This window comes from Balaenoptera borealis (assembly GCF_965194805.1).
Source record: "Balaenoptera borealis genome assembly, chromosome: 13".
Lineage (NCBI taxonomy): Eukaryota > Metazoa > Chordata > Mammalia > Artiodactyla > Balaenopteridae > Balaenoptera > Balaenoptera borealis.
In genome coordinates, this window is record NC_138870.1 from 100,504,827 (window position 1) to 100,525,331 (window position 20,505).

General features: G+C 49.0%; 1 protein-coding gene across 6 annotated transcripts in view; it reads left to right on the forward strand.

Moving 5' to 3' along the window:
• The window catches only part of MPPED1 (metallophosphoesterase domain containing 1), an 81,496-nt gene extending 69,231 nt beyond the window's left edge, over nucleotides 1-12,265 (forward strand). For 5 of the 6 annotated variants that reach the window (XM_082352675.1, XM_082352674.1, XM_082352676.1 and 2 more), the window contains 3 exons: nucleotides 3,659-3,774; nucleotides 6,410-6,523; nucleotides 8,954-9,171. In XM_082352675.1, coding sequence (XP_082208801.1) covers nucleotides 3,659-3,774; nucleotides 6,410-6,523; nucleotides 8,954-9,072 — 349 coding nt within the window. In that variant the 3' untranslated portion in view covers nucleotides 9,073-9,171. Of the gene's footprint in view, nucleotides 1-3,658; nucleotides 3,775-6,409; nucleotides 6,524-8,953 lie in introns of all 6 variants that reach the window. The other variant, XM_082352678.1, reaches the window with a different exon arrangement.
• Nucleotides 12,266-20,505: the final 8,240 nt, after the last annotated feature.

Below are 20,505 nucleotides of genomic sequence, written 5' to 3' on the forward strand. Positions count from 1 at the left end.
GAGTGTTGACGTTGGTGATGATGGTGTTGGGGATGATGATGGTGATGGAGATGACAGCAGTTGCAAAGCATTGGGCCAGGCACTGTTTTAAGCACTTACATGGATTAATTGATTTAATCCTTTCAAAGCCCTGCTGAGGAAAAGGGTATTATTATTATGCCCATTATACAGATGGGGTAATTGAGGCATAGAGAGAAGTTAAGCCACTTGCCCAAGGTCACACAGGTAGTTAGAGGTGGACCCATTCTAACGCAGGTCCGTCTGATCCCAAGATTCCCTCAAAGGTGGATGTAAAATTGTGTGTGGGGGGAGACGTTTTTCTGCAGAGGGAACCCTCAGCTTTCTGTAGAAGTGCAAAGGCAGGCCTGAGTCGGGTGTGACTTAGGGAGTAGGCGGCTTCCGAGGGACTTCCCAGTGCCACCCACCCAGCTGCCTTCCCCAGCCCCGGCCACCTGGTCTCATCACTTGGAGGGCACTTCCTGTGGGTGGGGATCCCTTGGGACAGCCCAAACTTGGGGGTGCAGACAGCTCCTGTGTGCCTGCCCTTCACTGTCTGTTTCTCCTCTCACGGGCCCAGAGGGCAGATCCCCAGGCCCCCACCTGTACAGGTGGTCCCCCTGGAAGCCACTCATGGCTGGGTGTGGGGGAACCCCCTCCCCCCACAAGAACAAGGCAGGAGCCACAAGTCTCCCTCAAGATCAAAACTTAGGCTGGTAGGGGCGTGGGGAGATGGTGGCCTGGCATGTTCTGCTCATTTTTAGTAAGTTTTCCTGGTTGGTACCTGGGGGCTTTCATTCCAGTGTTGGGGATCATGTTCAGCTTTGAAGTTTTGGCTGCAATCCCAAGGCAACAGGAAGAGTCCTGTTTGACATCCCGTTAACAAATTCATTCATTCATCCAGCCCTCTCTCACTCAGCACCATTCGTTAAACGAACACTTGCTCCTCCCCTGGGCAGGTGCCAGTCACTCGGGGTGAGAAGGAAGATGGAGCAGACAGGGCTTGGAAGGGTAAACGTGGCGTGGGGTCAGGGGCAGGCAGGAGGAGAGGAGGGACCCGGTGTCCCAGGCGGGGGTCACGGACAAGCAAAGGCTGGCAGCGGACGGGATCCCCCAGGTGTCTGAAGTGGCGAAAGCACCTTTGACCCCAAATGACCAACCAGTATGGCCACTCACCCTCTTCCTTCACAAGCCCACGTTCCAGGATTTGGCGCTGCAGGCTTGACAGCAGCTGGGAGAGAGGGTCGGATCTGGGTTCCAGAATGACTCCTTCACTGACCACTGTGTGACCCTGGGCACCTCCCTTCCTCTCGCTGAACCTCAGTCTCCCTGTTCAGAACCTGCCATGGTGGGACTAAAGCAGGTTCTCAAATGCTGTTCCGTGGAACCCCTAGGGTTCCACAGAGGTGCACTGGGTGGCTGCCAATGAAGTAGAGACGTTGGGTCAACAGCTAGGGTGTCAGCCTCCCACGGAGGCGCTCCTGGGCCATGAGAGGGATGTTAGTGGCAGCTTTGACACATGAGAGGCTCTGAATGTGAAAGACCAGCCCCACCACCAACTTGTGTGGAGTATGTCAGCGAATGGACGTGAGGTGTCTGGCGTCACGGGGCCCAGATCCCTGAGCCAGCTCACTTCTCTGAGCCTCTGGGTCCTCATCTGAAAAATGGGAATAATCCTAGCCCTTAATGCACAGGATTCTTTTGACAGTTAGATAAACTTATCCCTATAATGTAATTAGATGGCGCCTGGCAAAAAAAGTAGGTGTGCAGGAATTTTTAGCGACAATTTTTAGTTTCTACTCCTTGGCCCTCAGTCTCCTCATCCATAAAACAGAAAGAGAGAGACCTGTCTGCCAACCTTGCTGCAGATGTGGAGGTCCCTGGGGTGGCAGGTGGGGAGGTGATGGTGGTAATGGTGATTATATTAGTTTCCTAGGGCTGCATAACTAATTATCACAAACCGTGCAGCCTCAAACGACAGGAATTGATTCTGTCACAGTTCTGGAGGCTGGAAGTCTGAAATCAAGGTGTCACCAAGGTTAGTTCTTGCTGAGGGGACTAAGGGAGGATCTGTTCCGTGCCATTCTCCCAGCTTCTGTTGTCTGCTGGCAGCCTGGGGGTTCCTTGGCTTGTAAACACATCACTCCAATCTCTACGGCCATTGTCACATGGCCTTTTCCTCTCTGCGTCTCTGTGTTTTCACGTGATCCTCTTATAAGGACACAAGTCATGAATTAGAACCCACTCTAATCAGGTATGACCTCATCTTGATTACGTCTGCAAAGATCCTATTTCTAAATAAGGTCACATTCACAGGTACTGGGTTGATAACTTCAACATATATTTTAGGGGGGACACAATTTGACCCACCACAGTGATGATAGTAAAGTTGGTGGTGTTGGTGGTGATGATGGTGACTTTGTAAGTGCTAAAGAGCTGTTGTGTTAATGTGGGGAACTTATAATGACTTAGGCCTAAGGGCTGATTCTTAGTTGGGACACTTTTTAATTTTTTTTTTTTTTTAATTTATGGCTGTGTTGGGTCTTCGTTTCTGTGCGAGGGTTTTCTCTAGTTGTGGCAAGCGGGGGCCACTTTTCATCGCGGTGCGTGGGCCTCTCACTATCGCGGCCTCTCTTGTTGCGGAGCACAGGCTCCAGATGCGCAGGCTCAGTAATTGTGGCTCATGGGCCCAGTTGCTCCACGGCATGTGGGATCTTCCCAGACCAGGGCTCGAACCCATGTCCCCTGCATTGGCAGGCAGATTCTCAACCACTGCGCCACCAGGGAAGCCCAGTTTGGATACTTTTGTTGTAAAAGAAAACCCAACTCAAATGGCTTTCTGTTGGCCCATGTAACTGAGAAGTGCAGAGGTAGGGTGGGTGTCAGGTGCGATTTGATCCAGCTGCTCCCCTGGGCCACGTGCACCAGCCATCTCCCTTTGGGACAGTTTAATAGGTACTGACGGCTCCCAAGGCAAGAAGCTCAGTGGTTTGTATGCAGGGATGACAGTATTCTTTTCTCTCATCACTGAAAGAAACGTCTGGAATTCCCTCCAACTGGCAGGATCTAGGTCACATGCTCACCATTGAACCCATCGAGGAGAATGACTTGCACTGATCAGTCTAGGTCTGGGTTGGGCGACAGGTAGGAATTCCGTTAAATGGCCTCGGTCCACCCAGCCCTGACCTTAATGTTGGGGGTGGACTCAGCCCGGTGGAGCCCCTGCTGGGAGCTTTGGGGAGAGGCAGGAAGGCGCATCCTCCGCCTGGGACCCCCCCTCTCTTGGCTGGGGCTCCACCTGCCCCAAATGTAGGAAGGAGGATGGATGGAGGAGCATTTTCCCACCATGGGGACAGGTGAGAATGTTCTCTGAATTTCCTTAGAAGGGCTTGGAACAAGAGAGGCCTTTGGCAGAAGTTGATTTTCTTTTTAACTTTCATTTTTAAAACTTACATAGATAATACTTGTTCATCATAGAAAAAGGAAAAACGCTGGTCGATATCTGGTCAAGTCCAGGTGAATCCCCACCTTTCCCCGGACGGGAGGTTCTGGGCATCCGGCTGGCCCTGATGGCCGTTTGGCACTGTGGCCTGCTTCTCCTGCTGTGTCACTGCCCCCACTCTCGGTGGCCCTCTCTGACCCACGTGCTCTTCTCCCACAGGCAGCCCTGGTTTTACGGCTGGGGTTTTAACCTCCCGCGAGGCCAAGCGCTGCTCGAGAAGTGGAACCTCATTCCCGAAGGCGTAGACGTCCTGGTAACCCACGGACCGCCGCTGGGTAAGACTCAGCCGGCCCCACCTTGGCCGGCCGGCCCCGCACACACCTGCTCCTGCTGGGGGAGGACGCAGGGGGTGTGGGTGCTGGCGGCGGGGGCGTAGCTGGGCCTGTCGAGGGGAGCTGCGGATGGGCTCTGTTCTGAGTCCAGCTTGCTGGGGCACCAGGGACGGGTCACCCTGTCGTGGCTCTTATTTCCTGAGCACCGACTGTGTGCCGGGGGCTCGATGTGTCACCTCCTCACAGCCGCGCGGTGAGGTCAGATCAGCTGCCCCTTTCATACACGTGGTACCTTGGAGCTCAAGGAGGTCAAAAGGCAGGCTGGGCCCTTGATTCTCCAGACCCGAGTCCTGGGGACTGAATACCACCAAGGTCACTCTCACCGGGCCCCATCCCGTGCCCCCCCCACCCCATCAGACCACCCATCCCACAGTCCCCAGGGCCTGTGATCCCACCGCCGACAGCTTTCCTCCCCGGCCCCTCGGCCCTGCTCTGGCCCAAGCTGATGTCACCACTCGCCTGGTCTCCGCGTTAGCCTGCCGTCTGCCACCCAGGCCCCTTTCTCAGTCCTCCCCTCCCCCTTTCCTCACACCCCGCTTCGTGCCCCTCAGCTCGTCCCTTTGATTCTACCCCCAAACTGCATTCCAGCTCCCTCCTCTCCTCTCCACCGCTGCTGTCCCCACCTCGGTCCGTGCCAGTGTCTTTGTCTCTTTGATGACCAACGTGGTCTCCTCACTGGTCCCCCAGCTCTGAGTCTTGCCCCACTCAGTCCACTCTCCTCACGACAGTAGGAGGGAATTCTCTGAATGGTCCGTTACGCCATGCCATCCCTCTATAACCCTCTGTGGCTCCCTCAGTCCTTAGAATGAAGTCCAAACTCCCATCAGTCCTGCCCAGACTGGCCTCTTCCCCCACACCAATGCCTCCACCAAACCTGTCATCACTCCCTTGGTGTTTGGGGCTGGGCTGGGCCGGGCCATGCGGGACCAGGAGCTAACCCGATGCAGTGCTTGCCTTGAAGGCTCCAAGATGCCGGGCAGAGGGACACCGAACGGCCAGGCCCAGTGGGACACGGTCAAGGATGAGGGAAGCCTGAGACAGAGATCATCAGAGGAGGCCCGCAGAGGCTGACAGAGAGGGTGGTCTCAGCATTGGGTCTGGGAGAGGCAGGGAGGGAGGTGGGTGCGGGCAGGACGTCGCAGGTGGGAAGGGCTGTCAGGTGAGGCCCAGTGCAGCTCCAGAGTCATTCGCTCAGATACGTGTTCAGGGAGAAGCTGCCTTGAGCACCTACTGTGTGCCAGACGCCCAGCCAGAGCCCTTGGCGCCTCCCTCTACCCTCACAAAGTGCTGAAATGAAGGCTTTCTTACCCCCATTTCCAAACGGAGGGAGCCCCGAGGTCCAGGTCCCTAACGTGGTTTAGGCACGACACGTGGCTTCTAGTGAGGCTCTGAGGCAGGCTTTTTTGCTTCCTTCCTCCCTCCCTCCCTCCCTCCCTCCCTCTCCTCCTTCCCCCCTTTCTACCCCTCCATCCACTCCTCCAACAGCATTTTCTGGGTTCCTGCTCTCTGGATGCCTCACCACGCCTGCTTCACACACAACACACAGCTCCTGTTTTGGGGGCGCCTGTGTGCTCAGCCCAGCCCAGCTGTTGGATGAATTGTTGAATGTGGCACAGAGAGGTTAAGTGACTTGTCCAAGGTCACACAGCCAGTAGGTAGCAGAGGCTGGGACTTAAACCCAAGTGTCTGCTCCAAGCCTGTTCCCTGCCTACTCCCCACCTCTCCCCTGCCTACTCCCCGTCTCTCCCCTCTTCTTCCTTGTCTTCCTTCTTCTTTCTCTCCCTCTCTCCCTTCGTCCCTCTCTCCCTCCTTCTTTCTCTCTCTCAGCTCTAAGTCAGGTCCATTGCAGCCTGTCTGATTCTTTGAGTGGCAGGATTCCTCTTCCCCTTCCCACCAGTTGTAGAAACCTGTTTCTCCCGCCTGAGCAGAGAGGCTGAGGTGAACCCTAGCTGTCCGCTTGGAGTTATCAATTGTTCTCCCATGGTTTGTGTAGCCACGTGAGGATAATAAGCAGCCGCCATATGGGACGGCTCCGCAAGGCTGGCAGTGTGAGCAGACCCAGACATGGCCCACGTGCTCGAGGCTGCAGGGGAAGAAGAAGTTCATTTTCATGATTTTGCGATGTTTGTTTAGAAAGTTTCCAACATGGAAATCCTACTCCCGGGTTCCGCTCTGCTGCCACCTGCTGGGGTGGCCTTGGGCCTCCGCTGTCCCTCTCTGGCCTCAGTTTGCTTCTCTCTGCAATGGGTGGATGCCAGTCTTGAGACCACTTTGAGCATGAATGGTCTGGGGGGCTCACAGCTGTCGAGACTGCTCCGTCCCCACCATGCCTGGCCTACTCGGGCTTTTATAAGTGGGCTCTCTCTGCTGCCCTGCAGGGGAGGAGCCGGGGAAGCAGGGGGGGATGAGGCTGCAAGGCCCCAGGCAGTGCAAGCTGGAGCTATGCTTCCCTCCCTGAGGCCGAGGCAGGGCAGGGTGGGGAGAGCCGGGCAGGCGGGGTCCAGGACCACCGTGTCTCTGAGATTGCAGAGCTGCGGCCTGGGCCCCATCATTGCCCTCCTGCTGTCTCCCCTGCCAGGCTTCCTGGACTGGGTCCCCAAGAAGATGCAGCGGGTGGGCTGCGTGGAGCTGCTCAACACGGTGCAAAGGCGCGTCCAGCCGCGGCTGCATGTCTTCGGCCACATCCATGAAGGTCAGCGGGGGTGGGGGCCTTACCTGCAGGGGGGCGGGGCGCCTCATTGGCCCTTCAGTGGGGGCTGTCTCACCTCCCTTGGACCCAGTCACCTCCTCCCTGGCCAGAGGGAAATAGCCCATTTCCTACATACACTTCGTAAACACCTATCCACGTGTCGGCTGTCAGTTAGCTATTGCTGAAATGTTTTGTCACAGGAAGATGGAAGAAAAGTCTGGCAAGACTTAGAAGTGAGTTTTACTTCCTTGGAGCCCTGCAACTCTGCCCTGCCTCCTCCACCCTGGGAAGTCTTCGGAGACGGCTGGGGGCTTTTTGGAGGAGGGGACATTTGGATGTGACGTGGAGGAGGTGTTAGCTTTGGGGGCACACTGTGAGCTCCTACAGGGCACGTGGCCCTGTCTTGTTGCTCACATCCCTACGGCCTGGCATACAGTAGGTGTTTAATGGATGGGGAGGGCTGCCTACCTGCCCAAGGGGCTTTACTGGCATCTCCCCCCACCACCGCCCCCCACACACAGACAGACGTGAGGTTCTGCCTTCTGTCCTGGGGGCAGGACCCCTTGCTATGTCCACATCACCTCGGGGGAGTGGGCAGGGTGGCCATGAAGGTGACTGGTGATGTCGGCTCCAGCCCTGACTTCCCCGGCCTGTCACTGCACAGGGCTTACCTCATTAGACCTCAGGCTTCCTCACTGGAGTCTGATTTCACCAGTTTGACAGATCCCTCCTTTTGCTCTTTTTTGAACTTTTATCCCACCTGTCCAAGGCTTCCTGGTCCCATTGTACCCTGCCAGGAAGCACATGGTTTTCCCCCAAGCTTGTCTCCTGGCCTCCTGAACCTCTGTCTGCTTTGGGCCAGGGCCCCTGGGACTCACATGGCTTGGTCCACATCAGATCACTTTCCAGCTCAGAAGCAAACAAAGCTCAGACCCTTCCCTCTGCATCGTGCTGTCAGGAGCAGGAGTGATCAGACCTCTCCAGCCCCAAGGAGCTCACAGACTTCTGGGCAACAGATGAGCCATCAAAGGCAGAATCTGAAAGGTCGTGCGAGAGACGGTCAGCTCTTGTGCTGTGGGATAATAATAACGGCTGTCATTTTCTGTAGACCTACTGTGGGCGTGTAGTGCCATCAGATCCAAGGTTGTGTGTGATCCAAACCACACCCCTGCGTGATTGTACAAGAAAAATGCGGGCTCCAAAGAATGGGTAGCCTGCACAGAGGAGGGGAAGTGACCCTTTTGGTTTGGAGGTGAGCTGAGCTCAAGGTTGAGGAGGATTCTGACCAGTAGAGGTGGTGGGAAGAGGGTATGTTTGGGGACAGAGGTGAGGAGAAGAAAGTACATGACAACGATGGTGGTGATGATAATGATGATGGTGATGGTGACGATCATGGTGATGGTGATGACAGTGATGGTGATGATGGAGGTGGTGATGATGATAATGGTGGTGGTGATGATGGTGGTGATGGTGATGATGGAGGTGGTGATGATGATAATGATGGTGGTGATGATGGCGATGGTGATGATAATGATGGTGATGATGGTGATGATGGAGATGGTGATAGTGACAGTGGTGATGATGATAATGGTGGTGATGATGGCGATGGTGATGATAATGATGGTGATGATGGCGATGATGGAGATGGTGATAGTGACGGTGGTGATGATGATGATGCTGGCTGTGATAATGACGATGATGGTGATGATCATGGTGATGATGGTGATGGTGGTGATGATGGTGATGATAATGATGGTGATGATGGCGATGTTGGAGATGGTGATAGTGACGGTGGTGATGATGATGATGCTGGCTGTGATAGTGACGATGATGGTAATGATCATGGTGATGGTGATGATCATGGTGATGATGGTGACAGTGGTGATGATGGTGATGATGGTGATGGTGATGATGGAGGTGGTGATGATGATAATGGTGGTGGTGATGATAATGATGGTGATGGTGATGATGGTGATGGTGATGATGGTGATGGTGATGATGGAGGTGGTGATGATGATAATGATGGTGATGATGGCGATGATGGAGATGGTGATAGTGACGGTGGTGATGATGATGATGCTGGCTGTGATAACGACGATGATGGTGATGATCATGGTGATGATGGTGACAGTGGTGATGATGGTGATGGTGATGATGTCAATGATGATGTCTCACCGTGTGCTTTCCAGGCACCGGGCCGAGCATGTGAATTATTATCTCATTTGCTGCTCACAGCAGGCTTGGGAGGAGCATCTATCATCATCACCATGTATAGATGAAGAGCCTATGCTTGATGGTTTCAGTAGCTCGCCCCAGACATCTTCAGCCCCTTGTGGCTGAGTGCCCTCTGACTACCACACTCACCAGACCGCCCTCACTGCTCCGGTCCTGGTGTCACCTCTCAGCCCTGACAGCTGTGTGCTTACTTGCTAGGGTATGGAGTCATGGCGGATGGGACAACCACCTATGTGAATGCATCTGTGTGCACCGTGAACTACCAGCCCGTGAACCCACCCATAGTCATCGACCTCCCCACACCCCGGAACTCCTGACTGCCCCCACGGCCCCAGTGCTTCCCACCCGCATCAGCTACGTACACCTAGCTGAGAGCACGGACCTCCAACCCCCCTTCCTTTCATGCAGACAGCCCGTCCGGCTGCAGGGACCAGCCCAGCAGGAGGGCTGAGGCCTTGGAATGAAGAAAATCACCCCTGACTCTTCAGCCTTCTGTCATTTGGAGTCAGGACCCTGCAGGTCCGTCAGGGGTTCTGCGCTCATCGCTGATTTCTGCGTGTCCCTTCCGTGTGTTCCTTGTTAAAGGACCTACTACGCTCGTGGCCCTGTCCTGCTTGGGAAGTGACTGAATCTTTATCCTTCTCAGTTGGACACCCTCGTGGGTTTGGGAAGCCGCTGCTCTTGGACACATTCTGGAAGTTCTGGCACAAAATCTTCTCACCGAGGGTCTGTGTGGCTGCAAGCCTCAGGGTTGGGGGGTGGGTGGGTGTGTCGTAGCCTGAGTGCAGGCAGCCCTTCCATTCCTTCCAGGCCTCCGAGGGAACGATCAGGGACGTCTCAGGAATCGGGCCGCACCTGGCCAGGCCGACCAGCCCTTTGCTTCATGGATCCCCCGTTTTCTTCCTGTGGGCATTTTTGCTGATGTAAACTGTGGCCTGAGCACCCCGGGCACCTGCTCGGAGCCTGGACTTGGGGGGTTGGTTCTACGGCACGAGCCTGACGAGGGCCCAGGACCAGCTGGAGGGTTCCCAAGTCCTGGATGCCCCTGGTCCCCTGGGGGCTGCGCTGCTCTGCAGAACTCAGAAGCCTGGGGGGCTCTGCGGGCCGAGGCTGCCCTGCCCCCTGTATGCGCCCATACGGGTGTGGACACACACGTGCACGCGCGCACGCACACACACACACACACGTGTGCTCACGCCCGCCTCTTAATTTAATAAAGTGGACCCCGTGGTTCTCATCGCTGCCCTCGACTGGGTTCTGTCCCCCAGTGGGATTTCCCTCGCCCCTCGGATTCTGGCTGCCGTGCCCACAGCCGAAGGAGGCTGAATGGTTCACAGTCGTGCTGCCGTGTTCCTGGGTGCCAGCCGGCGGCCCCCACGGGAAGATGGCACAGAGACAGAGATGGGCTTGGGCTCCGGCAGCTCCACCCGGGGGGCTTCTTTTTCTTCTTTAAATTAGGACTGGGGGGTTGGGCTGAGTCTCTGATGGACAGAGAACCAGCAGGGCCTCGTTGGGGTGAGGCCAGTGAGGCAGGATTAGCACGTGCAGGGTTAGATTCTGCCTTTATTTAAAATTTGAATATTTTGTTCATCATAGATTTTTCTTCCTGCATTAATTTTGATTTTTAAAAACATCGCATTAAAATAGTATCATTTATCTCGATCTCTGAGTTTTTTGGCGCCCCTTAAGTTGTACACCTGAGAGGAGGGCCCTGCTCACCTCCCCTTAGTCCCAGGCCTGGGGACCAGCATTTAATGAGCCCTTTGCAGATACGATCTCATTTCCAGCAGTCTTGCAAGGTGGGTACTGCTGTGCCCCATTTGGAGATGAGGAGATTGAGATCAGAGAGGTGAGGTAACCTGCCTGAGGGTGCACAGCTCAAAAGAGGCAGAGGCAGGATTTGAACCTTGGTCTCTGGCTTCACAGCCCCTGCTCTCCCACCACCCAAAGCTCCTGCCCTACAAGGCAATGCACGGTCCAAGGCTCTTTTTTTTTTTAAGGGTCCTATTCAGCACCTGTCCGGTTCATTTCTCATGGAGAGCCCCTGGAGTCTTGGACGACCCTGTTCTCTGCGCCCAGGATCCCAGGAGACCATGATTCCTTCCCTACTCAAGTGGGGCTCCCCGTGGGGCGAGGGGCACCATCCGGGGAGCCCAGTAGCAGCGCCACGTTGGCCGAGGCCAGCTTTGCTCCGTGGGGTGCAGGGTTTCAGGAATCCTTTTTGGCCCAAGTGGTTCCTGGTAGCCGGGGATGTTTACAGGGTCTCTGGGGACACCTCTGACGCACGGCGTGTGTGTGAATGTGTGGGGTGGAGAGGACTCCAGACCCTTTCAGTAACCTCTACGGAATTTCTATGCGGACCAAGAACTATAAACTTAAAAAAAAATTTTTTTTTCCTAACGTACCTTCAGAATATGGTGTATTTTTATGTGGAAAATAAAAGTTATGAAGGCAGCTGTTACTTTAAAAGAAAATTCATTAAAAGTCCTTGAGGTATGAAAGATGATGGCATGCTCCTCAATCATTTCGGCATAACTTGATTGTGGCTGTAATTTTTTTTGTCTAGCATGTCAGACAATAAAGTCTTTGTAAAAAGAAAGAGAAGTCCTCCCGGTGCCTCTTCCTCTGTGTCTCCGGGTGTCGTGTGGGGCATGTAGGGGAGGAGTGGCGTCCTCCTGGCCAAGTCCTGAGTCCTGGGCTGAGTTCAGAGGCCAAAGACCATCCGTGTGCCAATGACTGGCATCCTTCTGCTTGCTCCAGCTTCCCTCAGAGGAGGTTGGCACGTGCAGTTCTGTGCCTTGTTGTGTTCAAATAGCTGGAGCACCTCGTCCCCCCAAAACAGAATATCTCAAAATGGCCTTAGCTCTGGCCTCTTCTCGAAACAGCAAGTTCCGATCCAGCCCTTGTCAAACTAAGGGTCCTGGTGTTGCCCAAGAAAAATACTGGCAGGTGTAACAACTCCAGTTCCAAAGCTCCCTATGCTGTAGAAGTTCTGCCATTTTCATCCATCCATCAACCCATCGATCTAGCCACTCATCCATCTACCCAACTGTTCACTTACCCATTGATCAATCCGTTGATCCATCCATCCATTCAACCACCATCCATCCAACCACCATCCATCCATCCATCCACTCACCCACCCATCCATCCATCCAGCCCACAAACATTCACTGAGCACCCCTCTTGGACCTGGCTTGGAACAGGGATGTGGCAGTGGTGGTAGTGATAGATTTAGGAGGTAGATTTAGGAGGTAGGGGTGTGCGGAGCCAAGGATGGTAATGGGTGTTAGCTGCCCGTCATGGAGGGGGCACATGGGGCGGGAAGAACAGGTTGGAGGAAGGGTGTTGAATTCTGTTTGGGATTCATGAGCTGGAGGTGCCCTTGGGTTATGCAGGGGGAGGTGTCCAGTGGCCAGCCGGGGGCGGGGGTGATAAATGGACCTGGAGGGGAGGAGCCTCTCTGGAGACCTATATTTGTGGGTCATAACCAGAGCCACGGGGCTGGGGGAGCAGGCTGAGGCAGCCCATGATGGCATCAGCCCTCAATGACCCTCTCCTGTCCTCAGACTGGCCCACCTGTCATATGCCCTTCCAAAGAGCTCCCCTCCACCAGAGCCTCACAGGTGCCTACAACGACCGGTCCTGGGCCTTGGGTCCCCGTCCGTAGCCCGTGGGGAGCAGCTGTTCTGTCTGAGGCACCCCTTCTGCTACGCTCGGCCATTGTGTACCCGAGCAGGGGCCCCGGGCAGGGTCAGGGACGCACCGTGGCTGCCGCCGCCTCTGGCACTGCCGTCACACTGCAAGCGCTGCTTAAGTGCCTGGTACCCACCTTGCTGACGGGCAGCAGCCGCTAAGCTCTGAGCCGTGTGCTCCTGCTGCCTTCAGTGTAGACGGGCTCTGATGTGTCCGGGGTTTACACAGTGGTGCAGGTGGTTCAGCACTCATGCTTTACAGCCATCTTTCCCCAGGTGCCCCCGGGGCACGATGGGACGATACAGGATGGGGTCCCTGGTGACGCTCCTATTGTCCCTGGGAGCCCGGTGGGCAAATCCAGCGAGCTGCCTCCGCCCCCTCTGCCTCCGCCCTTATGCGGAGCTCGTTCCCAGGGAGCCCAGCCCCCAGATGCTTTTTCTTGCAATTCAGCTTCCATGAAGCTGGTCCTTGAACCTCCACCGGGACCAAATTGCCAGGCCTTTTTCTTCCAGGAGACCCCGGCACCACCCTCCTGAATAAGCTAGTAGAGGTGACAAGCTCTGTGGAGCTTCACCCAACGCTCTCCCCTAACACCACCCACAGCTCCTAGCTGGGCCCAAACCTGCCTGGCCAGCTGGGGGTCTCGTCACAGAAGATCTTAGACCCTCCAGGGGGCCCTCAGCCCCACCCTCCCCTTGAAGGCATGGACTGGGAAGTCCTCCAAGATGTGGGAATTAGGCCCTGCTGTCTGGAAGCCCGAGGGGTACTTTGGAAGGCTCATCTGATCCCAGGAAAGAAGCTGAACCTTTCAGCTGCTACTTGCTTGGGGCCCAGTGAGTGGCAGACACAGTCAGGCTTGAGGACCCCAAGGAAGATCAAACCCAGTGTGCAGGGGAGATCAGGGAAAACTTCCTGGGGAGGGAGCCTGGCCGGGCCCTGAACAACAGGAAATGATTTCCCTCTTTAAAAAAAACTTTTTATTTTGAAATAATTTTACATTTACGAAGAGCTGTAAAGATGGTACAGAGAGTGCCCACATACACTTCACTCAGTTTCCCCTAATGTTAACATCTTATATTCCTATGTTACATTTATCAAAACTAAGAGATTAGCAGCAATATAAGACTATTAGATCTTCAATTGGATCTTTTTTTTTTTTTTAATAAATTTATTTATTTATTTGGCTGCATTGGGTCTTCGTTGCTGCGCGCGGGCTTTCTCTAGTTCCGGTGAGCGGGGTCTACTCTTCATTGCGGTGCGCGGGCTTCTCATTGCGGTGGCTTCTCTTGTTGCGGAGCACAGGCTCTAGGCATGTGGGCTTCAGTAGTTGTGGCACATGGGCTCAGTAGTTGTGGCTCGCGGGCTCTAGAGCGCAGGCTCAGTAGTTGTGGTGCACAGGCTTAGTTGCTCCGCACATGTGGGATCTTCCTGGCCCAGGGCTTGAACTCGTGTTCCCTGTTTTGGCAGGCAGATTCTTAACCACTGCTCTACCAGGGAAGTCCCTGGATCTTTTTCATTAACATCCCGTCCACGAGACCATGTTGCATTTAGTCATCGTGTTTGCTTAGCCCCTTGTGGTCGGCGATATTTTTCCCCCGCCTTTCCTCAATTTTCATGACCTTGAAAGTTTTGAAGAATACTGACTATTTGGTAGACTGCCCCTCAAGTTGGGTTTGTCTGATGATTTCTCATGATTTGTCTGGGGTTATGTGCGGAGGTGATGTGTCCTTCTCAAGGCATCATATCTGGGGTAACATTAGACCACCGTGACTTATCACTGTGGATGTTAATCTTGATCACATGGTTACGGGATGTCTGCCAGGTTTCTCCACTATAAAGATACTAGTTTTCCTTTTCCATACTCAGTTTGTTAGAAATGAGTCACTAGTTCAGCTCACACTCAAGGAGAGGGGAATGAAGCATCAAAGAATGTGGGCATATGATAAAATCACCACATTAATTAATACCTATTTGGAGGAGACATTTCAAGGCTATGCAAACCTCCTAAAGTTTTGCGCACTAATTTTAGCATCCGTCCGTGGATCTTGCCTGGAGCAATGGTTACTGTGGTGTTCTCATGATGATTTTCTATTTCTTTTTCCCTCCTACATTTATTATTTGGAATTGTTCTGTAAGGGAGATTTGTCCCTTCTCTGTCATTTATTTATTTACAGCAGCATGGATATTCTTTAGGTTAGAATCTCATGCTATCATTTATTTCATTGGTCAAATTGTTCTAACTTTGTCCCTTTGGGAGCCCTTTCAAATTGGCTCCTGTGTTCTTTTGATATATTCCTATTTTTTTGTTTGTTCGTTTGTTTGTTTCACTTTCTTGCTTTCTGCTCCAGGCTCACCTTGTATTTCTCTTGCCCCAGTGCTAGTATCAGCCATTTCTCCATAGAGTTCTGGCTCCTTTTATTTAGAAACTAAGATCTGGATTGTAGATGGACTGGTTGCTACTATCACTATTTCTAGACCCTCTTAGTGGACAGAGCTAGGAAATATTTGTAGTATACTAATCCATGTATACATACACTTATCTATCCCTGCCTCTGTATCCGTCCGTCCATCCATCCACCTATCATCTATTTATCTTAAAATAAGCATTAGTTCATACTGACAGCCTCCCCTCTGACGCTAAGCCAGCAATGCAGAACTTACTCTTGCCTTGCTGCCTTGCCCATTTGTAACTTTTTCCTTTGACAATCAGAAGCCTGGCTCCCATATCTACAATCAGTTTAGGTATTTGTTTGACCCTAGGATACCTACAAAGCACAGAGTCTCAGAACTGCTGATCTGTACCCCTGTAAGAAACATTGTTACCAACCAGAGTACAGGGTTCACGTGCAATCTTTTTGTCTTTAGTTTTACAGTCTAAACTCTGTTTTCCAAGGTTAAATTGGTCCGCTCCTTTCCCCCCACCTAATCAGTGAGGTTTTGTCATATATTTGCAATACAATTAGATCCTTCAGTCACAGTCTGCATTCCATCCTGAGACCCCCTGACACGCTGATTGGCTGTTTCAAGTTTGCATACAATAGAGTTCACTCTTTGTAATGTACAGTTCTATGGGTTTTGACAAATATTTAGAGTTATGTATCCACCACTCCAGTACTATAGGGAATAGTTCCATCACCTGAAAAATTCCTGCATTTGGCCCCTTTTTAACCACACCGTTTTCCAAAGTAGCTGTATGCTTTTGTAATCCCATGGGCAATAAATGACTTTTCCTGTTGGTCCACATCCTCACCGGAATTTGGTATTGTCAATTTAAAAATTTTAACCAAATCTTAAAAAAGGCTGCAAATGAATCTATCTACAAAACAGAAATAGAGTTACAGATGTAGAAAATAAACTATGGTTACCTGGGGTTAAGGGGGAGGGGAGGGATAAATTGGAAGATTGGGATTGACACATACACACTACTATATATAAAATAGATAACTAATAAGAACCTACTGTATAGCACAGGGAACTCTACTCAATACTCTGTAATGGCCTATATGGGAAAAGAATCTAAAAAACAGTGGTTATATGTATATGTATAACAGATTCACTTTGCTGTACACCTGAAACAAACACAACATTGTAAATCAACTATACCCCCCCAAAATTTTTTTTTAAAAATTAAAAAATTTTAACCATTTGAGTATGTTATATCTCATTGTGGTTTTAATTTCCATTTCCCTAATGACTAATAATGTTGAACATCTTTTTATACGTTTATTTGCCATATTTCTTTTGTGAAGCATCTGTTCATATCTTTTGTGCCCTTCTTTAAAAGCTAGGTTGTTTTTTTTCTTGTTTTTGAATTTTAAAGTTCTTTAGGCACTGGATACAAGTCCTTAATTGAATACGTGATTTGCAAATCTTTTCTTCCAGTCTGTAGGTTGTCTTTGTATACTCTTAACAGTTTCTCAGAGCAAAAGTTTTTAATTTTCATAAAGTCCAGTTTATCGATTTTTTCTTTTATAGATTGTGTTTTTGGTGTAGCACATTGACAAACCCAAGGTCATGCAGATTTTCTCTGACGTTTTCTTGTAGAAGTTTTATGTTTACATTTGGGTCTATAATGCATTTTGAGTTAATTTATGTGTAAGGTGTGAGGTATATGACAAGTTTCATGTTTTTTCAAATGGACACTATTTTTCCACGGAATTGCCTTTGCACATTTGTCAAAAATCAGTTGACTATGTTTGTGTGGGTTTATTTCTCGGCTCTCTATTTTGTTCCATTGATCTAGAGGTCTGTGATTTTGTCAAAATCATATTCTCCTGATTACTATAATTTTATGGGTAAATCTTGAAGTTAGGTAGTATGGGTGCTTCAATTTTGTTCTTTTTCAGTTGTTTTGGCTAATTTAGCTCCTTTATATTTTCATATATATATATATTTTTTTTAAATAGATTTTTATTGGAGTATAATTGCTTCACAATACCGTGTTAGCTTCTGTTGCACAACAAAGCTAATCAGCCATATTCATACACATGTCCCAATATCCCCTCCTTCTTGAGCCTCCCTCCCATCCTCCCTATCTCACCCCTCTAGGTCATCACAAAGCACCGAGCCGATCTCCCTGTGCTATGCTGCTACTTCCCACCGGCCAACTATTTTACATTCAGTAGTGTATATATGTCAATGCTACTCTCACCAGGGACTTCTGTGCATTAATTTTGTATCCTGCAACCTTACCAAATTCATTGATTAGTTCTAGTAGTTTTCTGGTGGCATCTTTAGGATTTTCTATGTATAGTATCATGTCATTGGCAAATAGTGACAGTTTTACTTCTTCTTTTCCAATTTATATTCCTTTTATTTCTTTTTCTTCTCTGATTGCTGTGGCCAGGACTGCCAAAACTATGTTGAGTAATAGTGGTGAGAGTGGACATCCTTGTCTTGTTCCTGATCCTAGTGGAAATGCTTCCAGTTTTTCACTATTGAGTATGATGCTTGCTGTGGGTTTGTCATATATGGCCTTTATTATGTTGAGGTAGGTTCCCTCTATGCCCATTTTCTGGAGAGTTTTTATCATAAATTGGTGTTGAATTTTGTCAAAAGCTTTTTCTGCATCTATTGAGATGATCATATGGTTTTTATTCCTTAATTTGTTAATGTGGTGTATCACATTGATTGATTTGCATATATTGAAGAATCCTTGCATCCCTGGGATAAATCCCACTTGATCATGGTGTATGATCCTTTTAATGTGTTGTTGGATTCTGTTTGCTAGTATTTTCTTCAGGATTTTTGCATCTATGCTCTTCAGTGATATTGGTCTAAAATTATCTTTGTGATATCTTTTTCTGGTTTTGGTAGTGTGATGGTGGCTTTGTAGAATGAATTTGGGAGTGTTTCTCCCTCTGCAATGTTTTGGAAGACTCTTAGAAGGATTGGTGTTAGCTCTTCTCTAAATGTTTGGTAGAATCTGCCTGTGAAGCCATCTGGTCCTGGACTTTTGTTTATTGGAAGATTTTAAATTACAGTTTCAATTTCATTACTTGTGATAGATCTGTTTATATTTTCTAATTCTTCCTGGTTCAGTCTTGGAAAATTGTACCTTTCCAAGAATTTGTCCATTTCTTTGTGGTTGTCCATTTTATTGGCATATAGTTGTTTGTAGTAGTCTCTTATAATCCTTTGTATTTCTGCAGTGTCAGTTGTGATTTCTCCTTTTTCATTTCTAATTTTATTGATTTGCGTCCTCTCCCTTTTTTTCTTGATGTGTCTGGCTAAGGGTTTAATCAATTTTGTTTATCTTCTCAAAGAACCAGCTTTTAGTTTTATTGATCTTTGCTATTGTTTTCTTCGTTTCTATTTCATTTATTTCTCCTCTGATCTTTATGATTTCTTTCCTTCTACTGACTTTGGGTTTTCTTTGTTCTTCTTTCTCTAGTTGTTTTAAGTGTAGGGTTAGATTGTTTATTTGAGATTTTTCTTGTTTCTTGAGGTGAGATTGAATTACTATAAACTTCCCTCTTAGAACTGCTTTTGCTGCATCCCATAGGTTTTGGATTGTCGTGTTTTCATTGTCATTTGTTTCTATGTATTTTTTTATTTCTTCTTTGATTTCTTCAGTGATCTCTTGGTTATTTAGTAGCACACTGTTTAGCCTCCATTTATTTGTGTTTTTTACAGTTTTTTTCCTGTGATTGATTTCCACTTTTATAGCATTGTGGTCAGAAAAGATGCTTGATACGATTTCAATTTTCTTAAATTTTCCGAGGCTTGATTTGTGACCCAAGATGTGATCTATCCTGGAGAATGTTCCATGTGCACTTGAGAAGAAAGTGTATTCTGCCACTTTTGGGTGGAATGTTCTATAAATATCAATTAGATCTATCTGGTCTATTGTGTCATTTAAAGCTTGTGTTTCCTTATTTATTTTCTGTTTGGATGATCTGTCCATTGGTGTAAGTGGGGTGTTAAAGTCCCCTAGTATTATTGTGTTACTGTCGATTTCTCATTTCATGGTTGTTAGCATTTGCCTTACGTACTGAGGTGCTCCTATGTTGGGTGCATAAACATTTATAATTGTTATATCTTCTTGGATTGATCCTTTGATCATTATGTAGTGTCCCTCCTTATCTCTTGTAACAGTCTTTATTTTAAAGTCTATTTTATCTGATACGAGTATTGCTACTCCAGCTTTCTTTTGATTTCCATTTGCATGGAATATCTTTTTCCATCCCTTCACTTTCAGTCTGTATGTGTCCCTAGGTCTGAAGTGGGTCTCTTGTAGACAGCATATATATGGGTCTTGTTTTTGTATCCATTCAGCCAGTCTATGTTTTTTGGTTGGGGCATTTAATCCATTTACATTCAAAGTTATTATCAATATGTATGTTCCTATTACCATTTTCTTAATTGTTTTGGGTTTATTTTTGTGGATCTTTTTCTTCTCTTGTGTTTCCCTGCTTAGAGAAGTTTCTTTAGCATTTGTTGTAAAGCTGGTTTGGTGGTGCTGAATTCTCTTAGCTTTTGTTTGTCTGAAAAGCTTTTGACTTCTCCATCGGATCTGAATGAGATCCTTGCTGGGTAGAGTAATCTTGGTTGTAGGTTTTTCTCTTTCATCACTTTAAGTATATCCTGCCACTGCCTTCTGGCCTGTGGAGTTTCCACTGAAAAATCAGCTGATAACCTTATGGGATTCCTTTGTATGTTATTTTTTGTTTTTCCCTTGCTGCTTTTAATATTTTTTCTTCGAATTTAATTTTTGTTAGTTTGATTAATGTGTGTCTTGGTGTGTTTTTCTGAGGGTTTATCCTGTATGGGACTTTCTGTGCTTCCTGGACTTGGGTGACTATTTCCTTTCCCATGTTAGGGAAATTTTCAACTATAATCTCTTCAAATATTTTCTCAGACCCTTCCTTTCTTTTACTCTTCTTCTTCTAAAACCCCTAAAATTCGAATGTTGGTGCATTTAGTGTTGTCCCAGAGGTCTCTGAGATTGTCTTCAATTCTTTTCATTCTTTTTTCTTTATTCTTCTCCTCAGCAGTTATTACCACCGTTTTTTCTTTCAGCTCACTTATTCGTTCTTCTGCCTCCGTTATTCTGTTATTGATTCCTTCTAGTGTAGTTTTCATTTCAGTTATTGTGCTGTTCATCTCTGTTTGTTTGTTCTTTAGTTCTTCTAGATCTTTGTTAAACATTTCTTGTGTTTTCTCAATCCGTGCTTCCATTCTATTTCTGAGATTCTGGATCATCTTTACTATCATTACTCTGAATTATTTTTCAGATAGATTGCCTATTTCCTCGTCATTTATTTGGTCTTTTAGGTTTTTACCTTGCTCCTTCATCTGTGATATATTTTTTTGCCATCTTATTTATTTATTTATTTTTATGAGTGGGATTGTACTCCTGTTTTACTGGTTGTTTGGCCTGAGGCTTCCAACACTGGAGTTTGTAGGCTATTGGGTAGAGCTGGGTCTTGGTGCTGAGATGAGGAACGCTGTGAGACCTCACTCCGATGAATATTCCCTGGGGTCTGAGGTTCTCTGTTAGTCCAGTGGTTCAGACTCGGAGCTCCCACCGCAGGAGCTTCCGCCCAAACCCG